Raw genomic sequence first — 24,348 nt, 5'->3', positions numbered from 1 at the left:
AAACTGCCATCTCCCTGTGCACACATGAAGTTCAGTTACAAAGCAGAAAGCATCTCCTCTTCTAAATTATACAGCACACTAATAAGATGCACTGCAGTACATAAGTATGTAACAGTGCACACACATGGACAAGGGAAAGCACACGGGAACCCATTTGTATCAAATGTAGTTAGCGAAGCAGCCATTCTCAGAGGGATTAATTTTTGGATGCCATGCCTTTCAACTGGATAATGCATCTGAAAATACTCAGTAGGAAATGGTCCTTCACTTTTAACAGAGGGTCATCTGTTCAACCATCCCCAGGTCTAACTTCAACCCAATTCCCACAGAAAACAATTAAAGTATTCTTGGGAGGCGGAGGGAAAATAGAAATGACCTCTGAGACTTGTCTAAACCACAGACCTTTTGAATTCATGTTCAGAATGTTCTACAGATATGCATATATATTTTATATATACTATACATATATGTACTTATACAAAATAAATGCTTCATCACCACTGTTTTGCAATCAGGAGTTTATCAAAACCTATCTAGCACATTACTATTCAAACTAATAGTAATCAAGTTTCAAAGCCACACGGGTGGATGGTTGCCAACCCCGCCCTTTCCTTTAGAGCGTAAAACAATGCATCTGCTTTATACCTGCTGTAAACAAACCGCGTTCAAAGCACCAAACCCTCAAACCAAGCCTCCCTACCTCCCGCAGCACTCTGCTGTCAGGAGCCTATGTACATTTTTGGGGAGCACAGAGGGAAGGAGACACGGGCAGAAGCAGCAGCTGAAGTATATCAAGCATTACAAAAAAGAGACAACTCCGTTTAAATTGCAGAGCTAGCAGCAGCGATAAGACTATTGCTTTTACAAGTGAACAACAGATATGCCTTCACTAAACTAGTTTCAGTGCCATCCTTCAGTGGACAAAAGTGGCATTTCTGGGCTTCCAGCCATGCATGAACTACAGCAGATTGGGCTGGGTCCAACGCTGAGCCCATACAATGCATTAATGTGGAAAATATTACACTCCCTTTCCCAGAAAACGAATGCTGGATTTTGTTTTCAGAGCCTATTACTTCTATTACCATGTGAAAATGCCAGCAGTCTCACCTGGTTATTTTACTCTCTAACCTCACAGAGGTACTCAGCTTGACCAGCTGTGGAGCTCCTCTAATCTTCTTCACCACTATTTTACCTTCTATGTTAAAACTGGAGAATAGAGGCAGGGGGGGAAAATAATAAAGCTACAGAAAATCTTGATGCTTAAGGGGCACGATCCACAAATTCCTCATGAGCAACACAGAAGCCACAGGCATCTTCGGTTCCTGCTTGTGACATGCTCAAGGATTTCTGCCACCGTGCATGTCTGCTGACCAGTGTCAGTCCTCTTCCCATCCCACCCCCAATCTGACACCCCAGTTCCCCGGAGGGTGCCTCAATCCCTTGCCCTCAGCAAAAGGCCAGAGCCTGAACATCTGTGCCACCATGAAATGGGATATTCACCCATGGGATGTTCATTCTCAACTTCATTCATGCAGCCCGTATTAAATAGCAATTGGATAAAAGGTATCTCTTCCACTCACCAAAAAAAGAGACTGTCTTACACTATGTGAAATGATGGAGCGGAAAATAAAAAAAAAGAAGGAGGTATGTTGTTCTCTATGCCCACTTGGGTAGAGGAAGGGAGCAATGGATGTAAAAAGCAATGAGGGAGGTTTTAGCTGTAATGGGAAAAAATTCTAGCAGTAGAAATATTCAAACCCTGGAACTGACTGCCCTTCTGAATGATGACCTGTCAATGAGAATCAACGTTTAAGAACAGATTAGACAAACAATTATCAAAAGGGATACATACAACTGATCTTGCTGGGAGGCAACTGAAGACGCACATGACCCATGGAGGACCTTCCAGCTGTATTTTTGCTGTTCCAATGCTATAAATAAAAATATGCCAATATCTATCATATCTTCTAAACACATCTCTGAGGCAACAATATTTAAGCTACCAGTATAACAAGTGAGCAATTATTTGGCATAGATGATGATATGGGAAATCTGGCAATACACCAGAAATAAAACATGCAGTTGTGCATCTTCTAAAAGATAAGAGTTTGGGAAAGTATTCAGCATATTTTTTAAACAGAACATGGTACGAGTTTAAAGTTGTTAAAATTTGTTCAAATATTTTCCATTAAAACAACAGCAATTCTCTCTATCAACAAGACAAGGCTCTAAGGTAACGACAGCATATCCAGTTTTCCCATCAAGATTAATGCAAAATAAGAATTTACTCCATGTACGTACATACACAGATGTTTCAAGGAAATAAATAAATCTTTCCCAATCACAGCATAGCTTTCTGTAACATCTTTTATAAATCCCACAACTTTTTTTATGCATGTTGGGTACTGCAGATGATGTTCAGACCTTATTTTCATTGAAATCAATTCGAGAAGATGCATGGTAGCAGAGTCAATTTGCTTCAAGGGAGATATACTAGTTGCAAGAGCAGCCCATTGTGTGTGCAGCTTGGCATTGCTCACTCCATCTCCACTTCTTATCCTCTAGAGGTAGCTGCCCTACTGGGTAATGAAAAAAGCTTTCTGATGTCCTAAAGAGGGCCTGGGTTTGTATGCAGGAAGGAACCAAGATGCCTTCAACCCCATAAAACATAATTTCCATAAGAGGTACCCACTCCCTTTTGTACAGAACCTGCAGAATGGGGTCCCCATACTCCTATGAATGGGCTCCTGTAATGGTCTAGAAATAACTACATGCATTTTGGGCTCAAGTATAGTTCAAACAGAAAACAACTCATTAGACTTAGCAATATATACTGAGAAAACCGGTATAGGAACAGGGGAAATTAGCCATCTATTCATAATGGTTGTTCTCCGGGCTTTTTGTTGTTTACTTTTCACTTGGCTTGTGGATTTTTGGTTTGGGGTTTTTTGTTTTGTTGGGTTTGTTTGGGGTTTTTTTAGGGTTTTTTTTGTTCCATTTGTTTGTTGGGTTTTTTTAAACTAGAAAGATAAGCTTCTTCAAAGTCTAGTGTTTTCTTTAGGCTGTACTGTTTACAGAAATCGGTAACAATTTGTCCCTTATTGCTTGTATAAAGAAAATCACGTGCATGTTGTTTGTGGCCTCACCACAGGCGTTACTCGGCAAATTTTAATTATCCTGTTGGTGATTTAGTGTTGTATAGAAACATATCCTAGCATGTATACATATCTGCCCTTGCCCATGAAAGTTTGCTACTTTCAGCTAGATCACAGAAATGAAGAAACTTACCACCACGCAAAGTAGGTTTTGAACTTCAGTCTGTTATTCACTGTTTCCTCCCCCACCCCCAAACAATAACTGGATATAATCAGCTTATATAACAAACGTTGATAACTTCACAAAAAAAAGTAGTGAAAAAATGGCGATTGCATTCTCCCAGCTACTTCCTTCCCTCCACGAGCTTGCACTGCTCTCAGAAGCCTTCCTTCCCAATGCGGTAGGGCAGGCAAAGGCTACCTGGATATTTTCCGGGCACGCAAGTACACTCAGCTGCATAATATGAGAACAGGAGCTTCTAACCATGTAATTCCTTAATTCAGCACAATACAACTTATCCCAAACATTGTTTATAGAATACATCACAGAAGCATGAGGAGAGAGAAATTTCAGAGTATTTGGAAGTATACCTTTTGGAGAGGAAGAAAAATGTATTCCTCATTGGAACCGAAGGGAAGGTTTCAGGAGTCCAACTGTGAAAAATGTAAAGTATTTGAAAGAAGGTGAGGTTTGGAGAACCGCTGGTGTTTTTAAGGGATGGCTGGAGAAGAGGCATACCCACAGAAGGAATAGCACGGGGAGAACAAGTGGGAGGAAGAGAATACGCAGCAATAGATGGGTAGGTGGGAGGCTGTATAGCACAGTGAGTCAACAGGAGATTTTACAAAGCAGGAGGGCAATCTAAGCTAGATGCTTTCTAAGTTCCTATGACATCCAAGGATACATTTAGCTCGGACATGCTTTAGTTTAAAAAAGTAGGTAAGAACAGCAGAAACACATAGAACGGCTTAATATTTGCCCCTCGATGTAGGGATGGGCAGGACAGGTTGTTTTCAGTTTTGAAGTCTGACTAAAGACTTTATCTTCCTTATTTCCTGTTTCGCATATATTTGATATGCTATCAGATATATCAAATAAGCCATATTTCTAGGACCACAGAGAGGCAAATAACAATAGAGCCAACAGTACTTTAAAAGGCATAGACGGCACTGAAGGACTGTGATGAATGGTAGCTCCTTTACGAGGGTTGTATTTTACCAGACTCGTACAATAAAAACTAGCTGGGAGGCAGGGTCTCCTCAGCTGTACCCGAGCAGTCCCCTCCATCCGGGGGGGATTTCACAGGTGAAATGAGGACAGCATCTACCACTGTGGAGGCTCAGCTGCAACCACGATGCTGAGGGGCAGCAGCTGCCGAGACCTCAATCCTTGTCCCGCAGAAGGAAGCCTCAGCCGTGCTGGGCAGCGCTGCTACATGGGACATCTACTGACCCCTCACGGTTTCTTTCACAGCAACTACATTTTCCCCTGGCTCGTAAATCCAGCTCCGCGCCACAGATATGCTGCCTCTCCAATTCCTCTGCCATAATAATGACAGGCAACTCAATTAATACTGTGAACAGTTTGGATGTCTGCACAACAGGTTGCCAAAAAAAAAAAATTCCTAAGGAAAAAAAAAACACCCAAAGATAACTAAGAACATTTGCTGCATAATGTAATTCAAAGCTTCTATCTGTAGGACCAATACAAGCCATATTTATTAATGTTACACATTATGTCTTAATTTAAGATGTGAAAGCTTGGTTTTCAACTGCTTTAATGTTAATGATTTATTATAAGTGTAGTACATATCCAGTTTATTTTGGTAAGACCCGTATTATACATTCAATGTAGATTTTCTCTCCAAGCTTCTTACTCAGATCAAAACATAATAAAATGAAAAAATTGCTGCATTCCCCTGCATATATTTGCTTCAGAGATTAGCAAGACATAGTAACGTATCTTCCTTTGTAATACTTTGAACTTCTGACAACATCCTCATAAAATACACACCACACAATATAAGTAAGTGTAACCACAAGCCTTTTTATGCGACATGTTTTAAAGGGCTTTCAACATCAATTAGATTTTTACTATTGCTGTTGTTATTACTCCTGTGATCTGAAAGTACTCTAGCTAGGTACCAGAAGCAGAAACACTAGTTTAGAAAGGTTAAATATCAGCAAGATATTTCTCAGGATTATCAGAGATGCGTGCACAAGTATGTCACACAAACACATGCTTACACTGATTATATATATGTATGTACTTGTATATATATACACATAAAAATAGTATTTAATAGCTACCCTGCACTTACTATGAGAATTACACATCTGTAATCTTGGAGCCAAGGGCCCGATGAACCCTGTAAGAGCAACGACCATTATGTAAAATAAACTAAGCAACATCAAGAAGCAAGAGATAGCATGAGCATGCCCCATACTAATAGCCCCACTATTGCCAATTTGGAGAGGAGGAAGAAGAGAGGGAGGAGGAGAGGCCAAATCGTTTAAACCAAGAGGACATTAACAAAACAAATATCCATGACTTCAGGATGCAGTTCTCAGGAGTTAACAAGGTAGGAAAAAGCAGACAAAATATTCTTTCTAAATCATCGGCAGAGACTTATCAGGAAGTGGCACCAAATCTTTTTTCACAGACACTTTTCATTAGAAAGAAATATCAAAATAGGCCCAGCACATCCTTTTCAGCATCTTTTCCCTCCTCACCCAGCCAGGTGAGGAATCGCTCCGCACCAAGCCGTCAGGCGCACAGCCCTTCCCGCTCCATGCGGGGGGTGTGTGTGTGTGTGTGTGTGTGTGTACGGGAATGTCCTAAATCCTTTTTTTAATTCTTAATTCACTGCCTGTCTCAGCTTCAAGGGAGAAACAATTGGTCATTCACAGTGAAAACAAAAGCAATGATTCAAATTAAGATAAAGGGGGAAAGCAGACAGACACAGCAGGGAGCTTAAGTTCGGGGGCACAGAACTGCATGAAGAATGTTCTTCATGCACAAAATTAGGTAAAAGACTACAAAGTATTTTAACGGGGATTTTCCTAGGGAAAGCATGACCTAAACACAGGCTTTACTTAATTATAAAGCTGACCATAATGATGGTGCATCTGCTGCTGGTGGAAATACCACCCTCCGTTCCTCCTCAAAGAAATGGCGAGACATTAAGTTTTGGGTAACAAACCAAATCAAATGAGGAGCAACAGTATTACAATGTAAGAATAACTTCTTAAAAGCATCAATTGGCTGTTGACTCCATTTACCATCTGGAATACTGCTATTACTAAAAACATCCATGTGTCAACACAGTAGCAGCTTCAATGCAGTATGCCAATGTTGACACTGCAGAGGACAACTATTTCCATAGGACAACACAGCTCAGGTGTCCAGCCACATGTGGGCTTCTGGTATGCTCCTGGAGAGAAGCAAGGACAACTCTCCGACACCTAGAATTTAGTGTAATATATAATTAAAGAAAAGAAACACTCTGCTACTGTATTCTGGCAATGTTATTCTACACTTTTTCCCCCGGTTCCCCAAGGAGGCTATTTTGAAGATGTGGTTATCAAACAAACCATTTCACATACACAGCCACTAACAGTGAATGTTTTATCCCAAAATGAGAACAAAGTTATGTTTCTAAACGTTGGTTCTATACAAAGTGTAAACATAGATTTGCTTGGGAATGTGAAATATTTTTAGCAAAATGTCTCATCTCATTTCATCCTTTACCAACGGAAGAGCAAGGTACTTCGGGATGTACTTTCTCTGCTGGGACCACTAATAGCTGAAGTTCATGTTTCACACGCAACTTCCCCCTGGTCCACTGAAGATGCTACTACCTCTGTTCTGTTCACTGGGTACCAAGCACAGTTGACCCAAGGTTACTTGGCAGACGCAGTATCAGATCACCTGCACAAATTCCTGTGGCAGAGCTTAAAATACAGCCCCGTGCAAAATCACAAAACTCCTTACATAGCGAGCTTGACTAGTGTACTTGAAGAACAAAAACTATTTTTTATTGTTGGCTCAAGAAAACTGCGAACTAGTCATTCAGTATGTATTAAAAATACATTGAACACAACAGGTTAACTCTTGCAAACTTTCAAAAAAGCATCCATTCAGTCAGGTATGGAACTACGCTTTCCATAGGGAACAAAAGCCACGCTGCAGGTCACGTGCAGTACATGTCCAGTGCACTACAATGCCGTCGAGTGCTGCTTCAGTAACCAAGTGTCAAAGGATATTTTATTGGGAAAGACTAGCAACTTATCAAAAATTGTAGCTGCTTCATGCAGACCTTGTGTATCCAGCAACAATTCTGTTCCACCATTTTCCCAAAATGACCAGGAGTAAAAAGGGAAGAGTTGGAGCTTATACTAAACCATGCAGATGACTAAAACCACAAGAAGATGTGGTTCTGCTTCAAATAAAAATAACCTGTTAGAAAAATTAATTTACATATATATCATAATATATATTTTGATATTTCAAAGTGATTAAGTCCTCCATCCTTTGACAACACTCCTGTTGTCACAAAAACTGAAGTAGTAATAGGCAAAATAGGCATCTGATGCATATAAACCATTATATAATAGAGATTAGAAAATCTTTCTTATAGAAGTTAATAAAAGGCACCTTAAAAATAGCCTTTCATCTATACAAACCAATTACACACTTTACATACCTCATAAAATCAATAGGGTCAGGTGAGTTTCATTGTAGTGTAGTTGTCTTAGGGATACAAACAAAACACTGAAAAACCCTTGTACACACAACGCCAGCGTATTACTATAAATGGAGAAGAGTCACACTTTCTACCTCCTTTTTTTAAAAACGTGTAAAATTAATGTTTTCATGGAGATGATGCTAAAGGAGTTAACACAGACATTTCTAAAAATATTTTACAAATAACAATTAGTGATATAACTTCTCTCAGAAAAGGCAAGCTTCATGTCTTTCCTGAATTCAACGATATGTCAAATATCACTGTATAAACTAAATTATTTTAATTAAATAATTTAAATAAAATTGTAGCTATGAACATAGCTATGATGTATGTAATCTGTGTTACCATATACATGGTAACCCATTCTTGCACTTTTCACAGATACACAAGTTGTAAACCATGTACCCATTGACTTTTTTCTTTTTCTCAGCACAGATGGCATTTCAAGAGGAATTTTTTTTGTGCCACAGCTAACACAAACCACAAAGAAATTACTCTTATTGAATATTGCCTGCTGCTGAAGAGTGTTTGGAAATTACACTCCATTTTTTAAGGGAACTGAAGAGCTGAGAACAAGCTGTGCATTCACAGCAATGGCTAACAGATAAAGCAGCAATGCTGACTGAATGCAGCTCTTCAAGAACCAGTGCGTAATGGTCGCTGCAGATTAAGGACACATTTTTACTTTGCGCCACATTAGAGGAATTCATTGAAATTTGCTTGGTAGTGAGATCATTGTCCACTCACAACTTCCATCACACAGATAAAATTATTTAGCCTTTTGTCTCGGCTACCAGTGGAAGAAGATTTTAAAGAGAAGTAGTTATACTTCTATAGAGGAAGACAAATCTTTCTCAGCAGTGCTCTGAATACAGGATTTTCTAGAGAAATGGGAAACTTATTTATATGAGTATATATACATATGTGTGTATATATATGTATACATGCACAAACAAAATCTTCTTTTGAAAATAATAATCACCTAAATTACCACATTTAACTGCACAACCAAATTCTCATGCGTTTATTTTTCACTGGAATTTCATTCCCTGGGAATGCCATTGCAAGTCCACAGTTAAAAAACTGGACAAGAACATTGGCCAAAAATCCAGATGGCTAAAGTCACCAGCTGGTGTCAGAAGTTCCCTCTCCTAATGTTAATACTATTGCACACATCAGAAGACAGGGTGAAAGTTGAAAATTATGGAAACCCAGGAACAATGAACTAAGAGGTCTGTGTGATGACCAATTGCTACAAAAAGCCCCACCAAACAGAAAGCCACTTATTCATGAGAAGTAAGCTTCATCTGTATTCTTGCTAGGTCCATCGCTCTTAAATCATATCCTGCTCTCACAGGATCAAGTATAGTAAATCAGGCTCAAAGACCACAACCAGACGTAGTTGCCATTATACCAATTTGTGTGAAAATCACTATCAAATGCAAAACATTATGAGTAAAGAATACAAAAAGCACTTTGCTTCCCTCTGCTTTGAACATTACTGGGAAAAAAATACCTCAAGAGTAATGTTCATTCATCCAAAATTCACACTTTAACAAGAATTTTACGTTGGCAAAATCCTGCTGGAGAGACCAGCCAGTGTATCTAACCCTGGTGATGAAAGAATAAATCGTGCTAGTCACATAACTGGTTCCTCTACAAGCTGCAACTGATTGAACACGATGGTTGTAGGAATGTCAGTAATACAGTTCAGTAAGAGGTATCTCAAAACTCTCAGATATGCACACAGTACAACACAAAGGAGAGAAATGCGGGAACTGACAAAAGTCCACTGAAAGATAAAGATACGTTATGGACACTTTCAGAGTAAATTTATCTACAGCAGGGGATGTTATACACCTTTTTCAACAAATAACCTATCCAATATATCACTGTGGCTCTCTGGCAGTGGGGACTTCTGAACGCTAATGCCCAAGTCTGTACCACCCAGCTATGAAATCCAATCTTACTCGTAACAAGCTCAACCATCACTATGTTCAGCCACTCTTTGAATGGGACAGTCCTGCTGAGCACGTCCTCTGTTCCCCAGCACTCTTGAGACTTGATCCATCTCACCACCTGAAAGGTGAGTTTCCAACAGTTTGCAAGCTGTCACGAATGCTGTCATCTGTGTCAGCATCATGAGAAGCTGGTTCAGCTATTATGGCAACAAACACTACACACACCCAGGCAAGTAATCTGGAAAACGACATTCCAGTTAAATGAGCAAGGTGACTTTTGGAGTTCTGGTTTGGCTCTGTGGTAGCTACCTGCAGATTTTTTACTTGCAATTTAACCTACACTTTTCAAAGAAGCTTCTGCTACACTGCTTTTGCATACTGCAGGCAGATCAAAGGCATCCAGAACTTAAAGCACGTATACAGTCCTTCTAGAACGCAAAGAAAATTTAGTGTTAGAAAACAGCATCAAGAAATACATAGTTTTTTACTTCAAAATGTGCTAACAGACCGATTCTCTGATTGCTCTTTGGATAAGTCTCTTGTTCCCCGTTAACAGTCAGATCCTAGGAGGCACCACACCTTTTTGCAGCAGACCATGACGAGCAGTTTACCATCAATATTAAACATAATCAAGCTCTAATGACTGCTTGGGTGAAATCCAATCAAGCTGCACACATATTTAACTAAAGAAGTCTAGCAAAACAAAGCAACAATTTACCACTTCAATAAGTAGCTGGTGTGGCTATTCGGAGAAGCTGCTTTTAAACACATGGTATTGCCAACTACCAACATTTTTTACAGAAGCCCTGCAATATGGGAATGACTCTGGGAGTAATTCTCATTACATGAAAAGCAACCATTTTCAAAGTTTCTAACTATCATGGATGCACAGAAAATAAAACTTAAGAAACAAGTCCACTCAACCTATAGGGTGGTGGAAAAACTTGGGAGAAAAACTCACACCCCAAAGAAGTGCTTTTGGGCAAGAAGCAAAGCTACAGAGCTCAAAAGCTTGCAGAGCTACAGTCAGTAAATCTGAAGCTCAGCCTGGTTTCTTTGCCTTTGTTTTCACCCATTTGACTGGACTGAAAAGCCTCAGCAGCCTACAAATAGTTGACGCCTTCTGAAGCTGCCCCATCAATCCACTCTGCTGAAATTGTGAGGGGTACAGGAAAGGAGCTCCCCAAAGGAGAACTGAGGAGCCTTTTAAAACAGGTAAAGAAGCATGAATAAACAACAACTCTAGGTAAACAGAAAAGCACAACTTGATAGCCAGGTTCTTCCCTGAAGAGTAGTGAGTAGATTGGGAAGTCCTCCTAGTGAGGACATCACAGTTAAGCAGATACTGCTTTTGATCTTGGAGTCAGGCTCCCGGAGAGTTTTGGCTATGAAAATATGCAAATGTTTCCATTGAAATGCACGGTGCATAATCAGTCATGCCCAGCAGGCCTTACGGATCAACAACACACCCTCTAATCAAAAGGCTGCCCAGAGCTATGTTCCTGGAGAGATCGGGCAAGAAAATCATTTAGGGATGAAAATGCAGCACTGCCTATACTGTTTCTTTATAATGATGGTCAGAAAACACAGCTGCAATTCATGTTGCTCCAGTTTTCTGTAGCTATTCTAGAAGGACTTAAAGAGGCAACAGGGAGAGAATTCCTAGAGACGTTTCATTTACTTTATTTCAATTATTTCACATATTCTTCCATTAAATTACAAACTAATTACTAAATAAAGTATAGGTGCATGAATAAAAATTAATTTTGCAGTAATTAGGCAACTTTTTTTTAATATATAAAATAAACAGAAGATAGTAAAATCCAATACTTCATTGTCATGGCAAATGTCACTGCTTACTAGCAGTGAACCAGAAAGGCACAGGAACTAGAAGGTTTTATTGCACAATAGCTATTTTCACACTATAGGAAGTGCTCAAGCAGCTGAGGTTTAGCTTTGGCTTGTCCTTTAAGAGCACAAACAATGCAGAAAAAGTTAGGCAGTTAGAAAGATTGTATTTCTTTCTTTTTTTCAGAGAACATAGGGTACAGGACTGGGGGAAAGGAGAATGATTTGGCAAGGGGATAAAACAAATTTCACAATATTTTGAGGTCATCTAACAAAAGGTTAACAAAAGCAAAACTATTCAAACACCCCCAGCCATCAGAGGGGTAGGAGCAATGCCTGCCTAGTTCCTTCTTTAATTCTCTTAACCTATTGCATGTTTCCAGTTACTCCTTTCTGGGACACCAGAAAGGACACCACTTCCTACACTAACAAATATAAGTTTTGAAGGGTTTCCAGCTACAGCTGGTCAAAACACTTCTGTATAAAAGGACCTTTAACCACATCACCATTTCCAGACATTTATTCTCACATTTTACTCAAGAAAAGGAAACTTCATCCCTTGCTCTCCATTGCCCACCCTTCCACCCTCATCCTCCGAGAGGCAGAAGACATTCCCCGCGTGCCTGACCTGCACTGGGTCCCTACATCATGACTCACACCCTCATATCCACCGTATCAGCAGCCCAGGCTTTTTCTCGTCTTTCTTGTTGCCTTGCTTTGGGAGTAAGTGTGCATTATGGTAAGTAGCTGGTGAAAATACAAATGAGCAAAAATGGCTTTGCTAACTGCCACGCCGCTGCCTACAGGGAACATCATCTTTGATTACATCTGACCTCTACAGATGTAGCTGCCCGAAACATTGGTAGACCTGTGCTTGCTTCTGCCCACAAGACAAGGAGATTAGTCCCTCAGTGACACCACTCTCTTTTTAGAAAATTACCTTTTCACTGCTCAGATCCTAGGGATCTGGGATGTGTTTGATAGCTCATGTTTGAACTGGAGGTCAATCTAAAGCATATTCTCCGCTGTTGTACAGAGAACAATTCTCAGAGATAATTCAGTTTATAGTCAAGTGGTCAGACCCCTTTCTCCACGGCAGCAGTCCTTTATGCACCAAAACTACCAATAAATTTAAACTTTAAAGGGAAAGTAAGGAATTAAAATTTCCTTATTATATTAAATAATTCATCTAATCAAGCTGAACAGTTTCATTTATGCTCATTTGAGTTTCAGAAGTAGGAAAGCTATTTAACTAGTATAAATTTTGTTCAAAATGACCAAATGAAGAAATGTGAAAAGGGAAAGACTTAATGCTGTTAACCTCCCATTTCATTTTTGCATTCCAAAACATAAAAATCAGTAGTCAAAAAGTCATGGTCTCCTCCTATTTTAATCCAAAAGACGCTTCCAGTACAGCACATAACGCAGCGAGAAACGTCTGCACTATTTTTGCAAGATGAAATAGAAAATGTGAACAATGAACTTAAAAATTTAATTTCAATATTAAAAATCTCCTGCATGCAACAGAATATTTATTTCAGGTCTGCTACATCTAGCCTGACACTATTACTTTAAAGAGCTGCCCTATGAAGCACCTTGAATATGCCAGGACTTTGATGGTTAAGACACCTCCCCTGTACATTGGAGACCCCAGTTCAGGTCCTTGCTCCAAATGCAACAACAGAAGAACCTGAACCCACACCTTCCACACTCCAGGCAAGTGCGTAACTATTGAGCTATTAAGTAGTATGCATCTACCCCTTCTCTCCAGACATCACTGAAAACCAAAACTCTTAAATGTCCGTGTTTTCCATTAGTTTCCCATTCTCCTGCATGCACACGAGACAGCCACCAGCCTGTCCCTGCTCTACAGTTCCATCTACTGTAATTTCAGCGCACCTGACTACCAATCACCTGAAACACCAGGAACTCAGTTAAGATATTTTCACATTTCTAAAATTTCAGAGTCTATAACCAATAATGAAAGCCCTGCAGCTGAACGCCTCAGTAGCAACATTTACTATGCCAGTGTTTTCTGAACTGTTAGTTATTTTGGATACAGTGCCTCACAAAGATTTTCATTCTTATTAAAAGAAAGCCTTAAAAACAGATAAGATGGCATGGGCTTTATTTCATTTTGTGGTCAAAGTGAAGTATACTTATCCATGCTATCAGCTCTTTTGCAGACACTTTTTCAGAGCTCTTATGGAGATACCCATATGCCCTTGTTAATAAGGATTCTGCAGTATGATAAACTTCTGTCTCAAAATCACTCACGTATTGTCCTGGGTTTAGTGGGTATAGTGTATTTAGATACTGCAAAATCTAATGTTACCCTTTACTTTGACATCTGAAGCGAAGTGGGTAACCTTCTCAGCTCCACTAAGGTTTTAAACCAAAATAAATAGCAAGCTTCATTTCCATAGCATTTTTCTACTTCAAAACAATAGCTGAAAGTTTTTTGTAAAGAGGGTGTATGTAGAAGTAAGAAACTGAAGATCATATTAAATCCCTTGCTTCTCCCACGCTTTTTGTAAACATCATCTGATTAATTCAAGATGACCTTCCACAATTGGATAGGACAAATCTGCGAAGGCGTATGAATGTTCTCATCAGAGGAGAGGACAGTCGACCCAACAAGTCCTGCCAGGAGGCGAAGGGAGGAGGAATTCACCTCTGGGGAACACACAACTCCATTAGAGTAGTCCTAGACAGAAGACTGGAAGGGACTTATAAAGAGGCAGGAGAACATCAAATGTGTGGACTCTCACTTCTCAAAGAATATGAGAGATCAAACTGTACTGAAGAGAGACTGGGCATTCCCCTCATTACAACAACAAATATTTAGGAAGATCTCCAAGCAAAGGTTTTAGTGTTCTTCCTGTCCATTGTGGACAAATGGCCTAATAATTCACCTCAGATTAAAAGTGAAACTTAAGCTTCTCTGCAAAACTGTAGCAAAAATGACCTAGATGTTTATCATGCTATTGAATTTAGACTCCGGGTTTGTTTTCTACTTCATTCTCTAATTCTGCTAATGCAGCAGCTCAACCTGCGTGCCTGAAAACATGCAACAACATAATATGGTCATTTATCTGTTCCCAACAAAATACAGAAACAAAGAACAATTTTAGAAGACACCTTTGCAAATGAACTTATTTCCTATCATCTTTAAGTATCCTGTGCTCACAACTGGTATCACAATTAGTCTTAAGGCGGCATTAAAGAGGTTTGTTTATCCTCTTTTCCACCTCGTTGGAGAAAAAATATCCATCCCTGCAAGGGAGGATGATCTTGAAGAAGTAGTCGAGCTCCCCTTTTCTGTAACTGCAAGTGGATTATCTGCATGAAGCCATACAAAACGGCATTTAAATCCTGTACCTTAGCTGCCTGAATTGTAAAATGGAAATGCTAACATACGGTTTGAGCATGAGGTTGGACTAGGTGACTTCCTGAGGTCCTTGCTGACCTGAATTTTCTGATGATCCTATTTGCTTTGAGACACATAAGTATGAATGAGGAGGGTACTCAGCCATTACAGGGTTGATTACTGGTGAAAATCTTAATTTAAAGTACCCTAACGTTTTTAAGCTTTTAATGCATAGCTTTTTACTATATATATATATATAGGGGGAAAAAAATCCTGTCAAAATGCTCATGAACTTTGTGGTTTTCAGAAGCGTCATCTATGAGAGCCAGAGGAAAACAATGGTCATCCTGTTCTGGATGATGTGGCAGAACCTGTTAGTTTGTGCCGGTTTTCAGAAAGCAAACAAACCAAAAAACAACAAAACATCCAGTTTGACTATGTATTTTTTAAGTGGCACTACAAACTTGGAAGGCCTTTCACTGAATATTATGTGCAAGTGAATTTACCAGGCAGGTTAAGAAAAAATCTTTGCAGATAGACTGATGCCAACACGAAATCATGAACAACAAAAGAAAAGGAAAAAGCACTTGTCATCTTGCAACACAGAATACCCAATTTGTTGTCAGTTTTTCACCACTGAGAGAGTCTACTTAGCATTACTGGATATGTTTATTTTACACTAATGTTCAGCATTTCCTAGAGGAGTCATTCCCTTTCTCTCTCAAGGCACTGAAGTCCTTCCACAAAGTACAAGGTTCTAGACTGTATTTTCAAGTCCCTTCTCATCAAATCACTAGCCAGTATGAAATTCTCAGTTTCTCCTTCTCTTACTATTATTCCACTTAAATATTGGGAAGGAAAAAAAAATAGACAAATAAACCTTGAATTTCTTGTTGGGATATACGTCAAGTCTCAGATTAAAAAACAGTTATTTTCCCTATAAATAGTTTATAATTAAAAGTGTAACTGCCCAGATGTGAATGCTGAAGACACAAACATCTATGTGCATTCACAACAGATCCTCAAGGAATAACAAATTAAAAAGCAATACCAAAATCCCCAAATCCCCATTTTGTACAAATTTGATTTCCCTGCGCTGGCCTATCCTCATCACTTTTTTTTATTAATTCATTTCATAGACCACATTATGACCCAGCTATATACCTATACAGCCGTATAACAGAACATAACGTACTACATCCTCACTATGCAGTGTAAGTCACTGCACACTGAGTATAAAGTGGTTGCAGGTATGACAGTAAAAAATAATTAAAAAAAAAATTGCTATCAGGTAAGATGATTCTGTGTCTAATTTAGAAGATTACTTTTCAGAGTGAAGCTGGGTCAACAATCTCTTCCTGTTAAGACACGTCCTCTTCTCAGAGTACCTCAGTTGCAGCCCATTCTAAAAGCAAAAACATTGCAAAAGCAATACAAAGTCCTGCACTGCAGATGGTCTCAGTTTCTGCTACTAGCGTTTTTAATTTTCTAGCAGATCTCTCAAATAGTGGAGCTGTGATTGACTTTGGACTGCTTGGACATGAATACTAGTATTACCTGTTCACAGTACTGCTTAACAAACGTGCCTCTAATACCCCATGGAAAAAAAAAAGGCAAGAAGAAGAAAGAAAAAAAGCTTAAAACAAAGGAAAAAAAAAAAACCCAAACAAACAGACAACAAAAAAACCCCATCTCTCCTTACCTTGCTGGAGGCACATCAATATTTGAAGAAACAACCTTGCGCTTCTGTTCCAGAAGACAAACAGAACGAGTGTTTTCCTTTTCATACTCATGAGCTCTGTTTGGTTTTTTGGTCTCTGCTGTTTTTAAATCTTCCTCCTTTGTGGTGAACAGGAGAAACTGTTGGTCTGGCAGTTTTTGACTGATGTCACTTTTTACATCCTCCTGTTGAAATGCAGGGAAGGTCATTTCACGCTTGATGCTGGCTGCCTGTAAAATTGAAAGCAATTATTAAATTTTCCTCTAATTCTCCTAAAATATAGGGGGGGAACCCCATACTCACAGACATTTACGTCTAATTACTTCTTCGAATCAGAGAATACCATTTCTTTGCCCTTCATAAATTCTGAAACTGCCATTAATTTCTCAACAGTGTTGAAGACTATCCAGAAAAAGAAGCAATTCTTGTCCATTTGATAAAGCAATCAGTTACTCTTAATGTTAAATCGAAAAGGTATTTGAATTGGAATATTGGAAACCACAGTATATACAACATATTTAACGTACACACACCTGTGCTGCATAACTATGCAAAACAAATCCTAGCTGCCCTCCTCCTAAAATTCCAGGAAAAAAGTCAGAATTTATCCAGATAAAAGGCAACCAAGAAATTAAAGTGCTTCTGATAGCCACTTACTGGATTCTTTAATAGCTGTATTTGCAAATGAGGGTTTCTCCAGGAGCAGAAAAATAATTTGCTGTGTTCCAACTCAGCTGACAGAAGGCAAAGGGGAGCAAGTGATGCCGGCAGGATCTCCATGAGGAGTCTGTCCAGCAATGAGGAGCACGGACACACACAGGAGCAGTGTCAGGTTGCCTCCTTGGCTGCCAGCGCTTCCCAGATCTTCAGGTCTGCTGCCTCCCAAAAGCAAAGACTTCCTAAGCAAATAGGTATCGTAACAAGTACGCTACCTCTCTGGAATACAATGCGTTGGTGTTTATACAGCAAACTGTTGCAGTGAAGAGCATGGAAAGCCAGGAGAACCAAGCCACTCCATCTTCCCAGCAAGCAAAACAAAGCCCAGGACCTAGATTTTCCCCTGAAATGCCATTCCCCGGCCAGCTACGCTTCCTCAGCTTCACGGAGGCAGACCTATCTCATAGGCTGTCACGAACCTCTCGTACTGCCGTACATCAGCTGAGCTCCTCCAGCCCCTCAGCCTGCTAGCTTCCTCGCATCCCTGTCTACCAGAAGCATCACCTGCTAATAGAGTTATTTCTAGAGATCTGTGCTTTTAAGCTCAGGAGCTTCAACTGCTAACTTGTCATAAGTCCAGGAGATGCACCAGGGAGGCAACCCCTCCACCCAACCCAAACTGCCAAGCAAAATACAGACCAGCAAAACGGCTGCTTGTCCCACCTTGAGCGGAGGTACTGCCACGCCACACGCACCACCTCGAAGAAATCCAGAGGCCTTCTAGGACTTGCAGACTGGTTTTTTAGACACTTTTACATTATTGCTGATCTTCACAGTGGAGAAATCCAGGATGTGTCTCCCTCAGAAAATTAATCAATGTATATGTGTATATATTTATGCATTAAAATATATAAAAATATATTCCTCTCTCTCCACAAATCTCCCTGTTCATAGCTTTCAAACCTTGGCAGGTATAAAAATGGTGCAAGCAATTTTAAGTTCACAGGAAAGACAATCTTGCCAAGGTAATTTTGTTTTGTTCGCTAATGCATAAATACTTAGGACCAATGATTTAATTGTCTCATTCTAGTGTTTCCACAGAAGGACTTTTAGCAGTTGCTTCAAGAACAAAACTAGAATTGTTACTTCATGAATGTAAATAGTAGCAAGAATTAGTCATTTTACACTTCATACACAAACAGATGACACATTACCAAGAAATTCTGCCTGGAAGACAACACAGTCAGCACGTAATCACACAGAATTAGGAGAAGACATATAAACAACATAGATTTAATTCTGATTTAATGATTATTTTTTAAAAAACTGCTTAGATTTACAGCAAGCCCTTTTTTGAGTATCTGAAGATCTTAACAGATGCTGAGTTGCCTTCAATTTTCATCAAAATTGACTCAGAAGTGATGCACTAAAGCAAAAAACCAAAAAAGCCTGAAACAGCCAAGTTCCAATATTCAGCCCCTAGAAATTATACAATGCCAAGCGAAGGTACATGTAAGACTTGAATTCCATCCCCTCCATTGCCGTATGGTCTTCCATTGCACGACCACGTATGTCCTCCTCCCTCCCCAGGATTTCCACCTTATCTGGTGCAGAGGACAGTGCTGCACAGGGCAAGAGCAGCTACACCCGCTGTGCATGGCAGGACGCACACGTACGAGGCAGGACCCAGCAGTTTCCTCCTTGCTCTGCACAACCCTTACAGAGAAAGCACTGAGAGCACAGGAGAGAGGCAGCCTCCCTCCTTCCCTACTCTCCAATGCCAGACTGAACATGGTATTCATCGGGATGATTTTCATTTTTTTTAACCGAATAAATCCATGATTTTACCAAAGAAATTTTTTTTTTCCTCAATTTATGGAACTGTAGTATTTTACTCAGTTTCATCAAACATATTGTGCCATACATTATTAAGTTTTCTTTACAGACCTAAAGAGTGATGACAAAAGGTTGCAGACTCAGACTACAACTGTACAAATAAAACCTAAAACGTAAAGAGCAGAATACTTGTACTGTGATACCAGATAATCTATTCATATATATAATGTATCAAAATTATTCCCATCCAGTTCAAATATATTCAAATAACAGCTTGGTTTTCATATGTCAATGCTCCATAGTCAATGCTCCATAATTAATAGCTGGCCCCATGCAAGTATATGGAAGTGAGGATTGACAAAAACCACAGAAGCAAGTGCTCAGGTTGCAGAGCTGCTGCCAAGCAGTTCCGGTCCTTTGATTAAATGGCCAGAAACAGCAGAAGACCGAATCCAATGCTTATACTAACTCTCTTCTTCTCCTTCAGTTTTCAACAGATGTTTGGAAATATTAACCTCTTTCTAAACTTTCCCTTGAGAGCAACTGCAGATAAAGAATCTTTTCTGTTTTAAAATCAGGTGATCATGAGAGATAGCCAAGAGTTCCCTCAGTGGCCATTCTCCGGTAGCTTTCTCCTGTTCCCCAGGCAGTTTTTCTATTTTAATTCATCCATGTCTAGAGGAGCCATTTCCACTTGAGACACCTGCCCTATCTGGAAGGGTATGGGGTCTGTTGATGGAAATCCAACCACCTACACAAGCAGCTGTTGATGTGGGGAACACCAACAGCCACAGTAACCTGACTGATCAGGTTCCTCGCGTTGTGGCAAACACATTTATTAACCACCAGGACCTCTCGGCGTTAAAGTTCTGCTTCACCATCACTCACAGTTTGGAGATAACACGGACAATTTCCAATATATCTTTCCAGATAAATTAACTGTTCTGTCATATCTTATCAGGAACTTTTTTTTTTTTCATAGATCCTTCATATTCTTGTACCACTTTGAGGCTTGTGGTGGTCCTCTAAGTCCGTAACATGTTTCAGCAAAAATTTCATGGAAGGTCTAGTCCAAGCAGATGCAGCCCGTCTCGCAGACAGGCAGATGTTAACACCATAACATCAATTTATTTCAGCTTACTTCCAACACTTTGCATTTCTCTCTCACTAGTTGTTCTCAGACTCCATTATTATGCTGTTCCCTAATGGTTTGGCTTTTCTTGTCATCATAACTCCGTATTTGCCACTTTATTGCCTCCAGTATCAACTGCCGATAAAAACTTACACATTTTTTTCCATACACTTGATTAATTATCACTTGTACAAGCCATTTTATAATAGGCTAACTGTTTTTCTATGCAATTCATTGCGTATTTTCACCCTTAAGCCATTAGCAACCTTCAGCTTGCTTTCAACAGAGTCCTTTGCAACCTCGCCTCAGGCAACCGACATCACTTGGAAATTCAGTCACAGAAAGAGGAGATATAAACCATCTGCAAATCTTAAAAACTAGCTTTATTTCTGTCTGCAGTTACCCTCACCTGCCTTTGACAACTTCCCTCCCATCACCGCTGGGCAAGGGAAACTTTCGATACAATGCCGCTTGGAAACGATGGCTCAGTATTACCTGCACCTTCCCCCCTTGGAGCTCGCGCTTGGGGTCTGATCTGACTTTACTCCTTCCACCGCTCCTCAGCAAGCAGTGGCCTTCCCACTCACTCTCCTCTGAGTTTTCAACACCTAACAGCACGACCATTTCCGTGAACTTCTTCAAAGGCGCGAGCAGGGTCACAGAGTGGTTTTCCCTTGCTCATTTCGAAATACTCTCGCTCGGCGAGCGCAGCAGCACGGTGCTGTGGCAGCCCTACTCTGGCAGACCGAGACAGGTGCCGCTCCAGCCAGAGAGTTTGGGAATCTTCCTGCAAAAACTGAAAGTCATTTCTTGCTTTGGTTTCTAAGCAGAAACTTTACTAAATAAAAAAGGAAAGTGTTTTAGTTTCTGTTTTGAAGTTGTCAAGACAATGGTATATATTTAGGTTGAGGGGTTTACTTTTAAGTTAAAGTTCTTGCCTGATTCACTATTATTATTTAAGTGACCAAGTTTAATACCGCACAACAGCTAAATGATTACCACAGTTAATATTTTCAGCAGTATATTAATAATTCTTCATTGCAAAAGCCATCTTAACCTGCCTATAGAAACTTGTATTTGGTGGTATCTTGTCATAACCAAGTTGCTAGTCCTGAACTCCACATACTCCAATCAAGACCGTGCATTGCAATGGAAGTCCTGCCCAAATTAAAGCATGCTTAACATCAACACAAATTTTGAGGAATTTAGAGAAGTTTTTCTTCATTCTTTACAGAGGATGCGCAGAGTGCAATTTTTCAGTAGTTTAGGCCTTAACTTATCTGCAGTCAATTTTTGTTATGCCCAAAAGCATATCCTGTTAAGATGCTTACGTTGCAGTCAAACTTCAGTCTTCTCCAATTTCAGTTAAATTTCAGCTTGGATTTTGCCCAGAACAGCAAAAAAATTATTGATCAAACAGACAGCTCAAGTATTGAACCACCTAGTCAAAGGATCAGCAAACACTAGAATAAGTAGACCTATCATATTTATATGCAAATGCAGAGACTTACAGTTGATAGACTATATATGTCGTCTCTTGAGTACAACCTGACCAGGCTTTAACATCTTCCCTTGCTTCTGATGCACTGCTGCTTAAAAACTGAAGTTACTTATTTTCAAATGGTTCACTACCATTTAACAGGCATTAAGATGTCTGTGTTTCCTATACCATGGAAAGTATTAAACCCACAAGAATATTAGCATCATTTACCGGTATGTGACCCAAATGTACAGAAATATGCCTTCAAATGTAAAAACTGACTCCCACCTATGTTCTTTCAAATTTCCTATTTTTTTTATGCAGCCCCTGTGGATCCAGGTGGGTACACCAGGAGCACAGACCTCATTTTTAACAGGGTTTGTCATGGTCTACGCAGACAGATGGCCGTAGAAAAAACTATTGAAAGAATTGCCATGCCATAGACCATGCCTACTTTGCTGACGATTTTATGAACAACTCAGGGGCTGATTTACCGACAAGGAGTCGGGCAGCGGACACAGGATGTGACAGAAGTGCACAAGCAGAAGGCGGTTGCCCAGCGCAGAGCATCACTCACCCCAGCAGCGCTGCCTCCAACCCTGTGACTCAATGCAGCATCTTCAACGAAGCTACGCCGATTTACGCCAGCTGAAGAAGATCTGGCCGCACATGTGATTGCGCCTGCCTGCCAAGAAGCAGGCCAGCAAACAGAGGCTCAGCAGAGCAAGGCTTGTGTCACGCTGTCAGGCAGCAGGACGGCAGCGAGAGCCCAGCAGGCTCCCCCGATCTTCTGGGGGGACACCGGCCAACTCCTGTTTCTCCTCACATTGACTACTGGGATTCTGGAAGGACTCAGATGTCTGAGAAAGTAACCTCCATGCACTGTTTGAATCCTAGAGGCCTGTGTAAATTAAATAATCTTGCAATATGGCCTACGTTGTGCCATTACGTTGTGTTCATACAGATAAAAGAGCTCATTTTACAACAGCAGCAATAAAAGTACCTCTAAAAAACACTAAAAATATTTTACAAGGGTGGAGGGAAGTAGCTATACAAAAGTTGACTGCATCCAAAACTCCCTAAAAAAACACGGTAGTGGGAATATGCTTTGGGAAACCAGCTGCTTAGAAAAACACCTTATCTTAGTAATCCTGATGCCATTGTCATGCTTCCATTTTTGTACAAACTTCCTTTTCTCTCTCAATCCGTAAAGCTATACTTCCTTTACTTCAGCTACAGGCCACCACAACTGGACTCAACCCCAGTGTCACTTTATTCCAAAAACAACAAGAGCCTTCACAAGCTACGCTGGCTGCTTTCCAGACTGGGGGGAGGCAGGAAGGGGGTGGGGGGAACACGCTAATTAAAAAACACATACAAAAAAACCCCACCCCAACAACCGTCACCCAATGCACTGCTCCAATTCCGGATAAATTTGCATTGTCAATAGATAAATAATTTTAACTTAATTGTGAGTCCTCGGCCTACGTACAATATTAACACCGTATAGCTGTTAAAGCAAGACACAGTTCAGGATGCGGGTTTTTGATTTCTATGTAATCAGTTGGTCTAATTCCATTACAAAACTCTTTTGATTAAACACCCATTGAAAAAACACTAATAGCTACAAGACAGTTTAGCACCAGACAACCTGCCATATAACTCTGTTGTTTTTTTACAAGCAATTTTTTCATTCTGACTTTGTGACCATCTCTTTCCATTTTCTGAAATAGATGTAAGCATGCTAAGTGTTAGGGACTGCCAATAAAAATTCCATCTGGTAAGAAAACAAAAGTCACAGGGTCTTTTTTTTAAACAAGACTTTAGCAACATTTCTGATCCACTACAGAACAAATATGCAGCTCAATGGGGGAAGTGAAAGAAGGAATCGATATATTTCAGCCTAGCGTATTAATGGAAAACAGTAATGAAATGTGTGTATTTAACATGATACACATTTTAAAAGTTCAGCCAAAACAAGAGCTCAATAACTGCAAGACTCTTTTCAGGCCAGTCTGAACAGCTAGGCTATGCTCTAGGGGCAGGGATAAGCCACTTTTCTGAACAAGAAAGAAATCAGGACTAAAGTTCACAGCAAAATACAACAAGCAGCAATGAGAAACACCGAACTTCTTACCAAGGTAACATCATGCAAGTAAAATATATTCAAAGTAAATCCCTGCAAGGACAAAGGTTTTAGTTTATTTGTAATACTTTGTACAGTATTTCCAGTTCAAGTTCTGTAACAGAGTTTTTTATGTAAAAAGGCTCTAATTTTTGCCATCCCAAAACAGCGTCCTCACTGGAAGGAAAGAATGCATTGAATTTCCATTTCACCAGAAATCTCTATTCATACAGGAATACAAAGAGATAAGACAGATTCTCATAATGATGCTTGGAAATAATCTGCCCTGAATTTCAATGTATTATTACATTTTCAAGTATACTTTGCATTTAATTACTCGCTTCACCAGCGGTTGCTCATTACACATAAACCATGT

At 39.9% G+C, this 24,348-nt stretch overlaps 1 protein-coding gene across 1 annotated transcript in view; it reads right to left on the bottom strand.

The window, feature by feature from the left end:
- The window catches only part of ZNF704 (zinc finger protein 704), a 75,204-nt gene extending 58,236 nt beyond the window's left edge, over window positions 1-16,968 (bottom strand). The window contains exon 1 of the mRNA XM_059815451.1: window positions 16,725-16,968. Within this exon, the coding sequence (XP_059671434.1) occupies window positions 16,725-16,951 (227 nt within the window). The 5' untranslated portion in view covers window positions 16,952-16,968. The remainder of the gene's footprint in view (window positions 1-16,724) is intronic.
- Window positions 16,969-24,348: the final 7,380 nt, after the last annotated feature.

This window comes from Gavia stellata, chromosome 3 (assembly GCF_030936135.1).
Source record: "Gavia stellata isolate bGavSte3 chromosome 3, bGavSte3.hap2, whole genome shotgun sequence".
Classification (NCBI taxonomy): domain Eukaryota; kingdom Metazoa; phylum Chordata; class Aves; order Gaviiformes; family Gaviidae; genus Gavia; species Gavia stellata.
The sequence above is the reverse complement of the archived record's forward strand: the minus strand, read 5'-3'. Positions and strand labels throughout refer to the sequence as shown.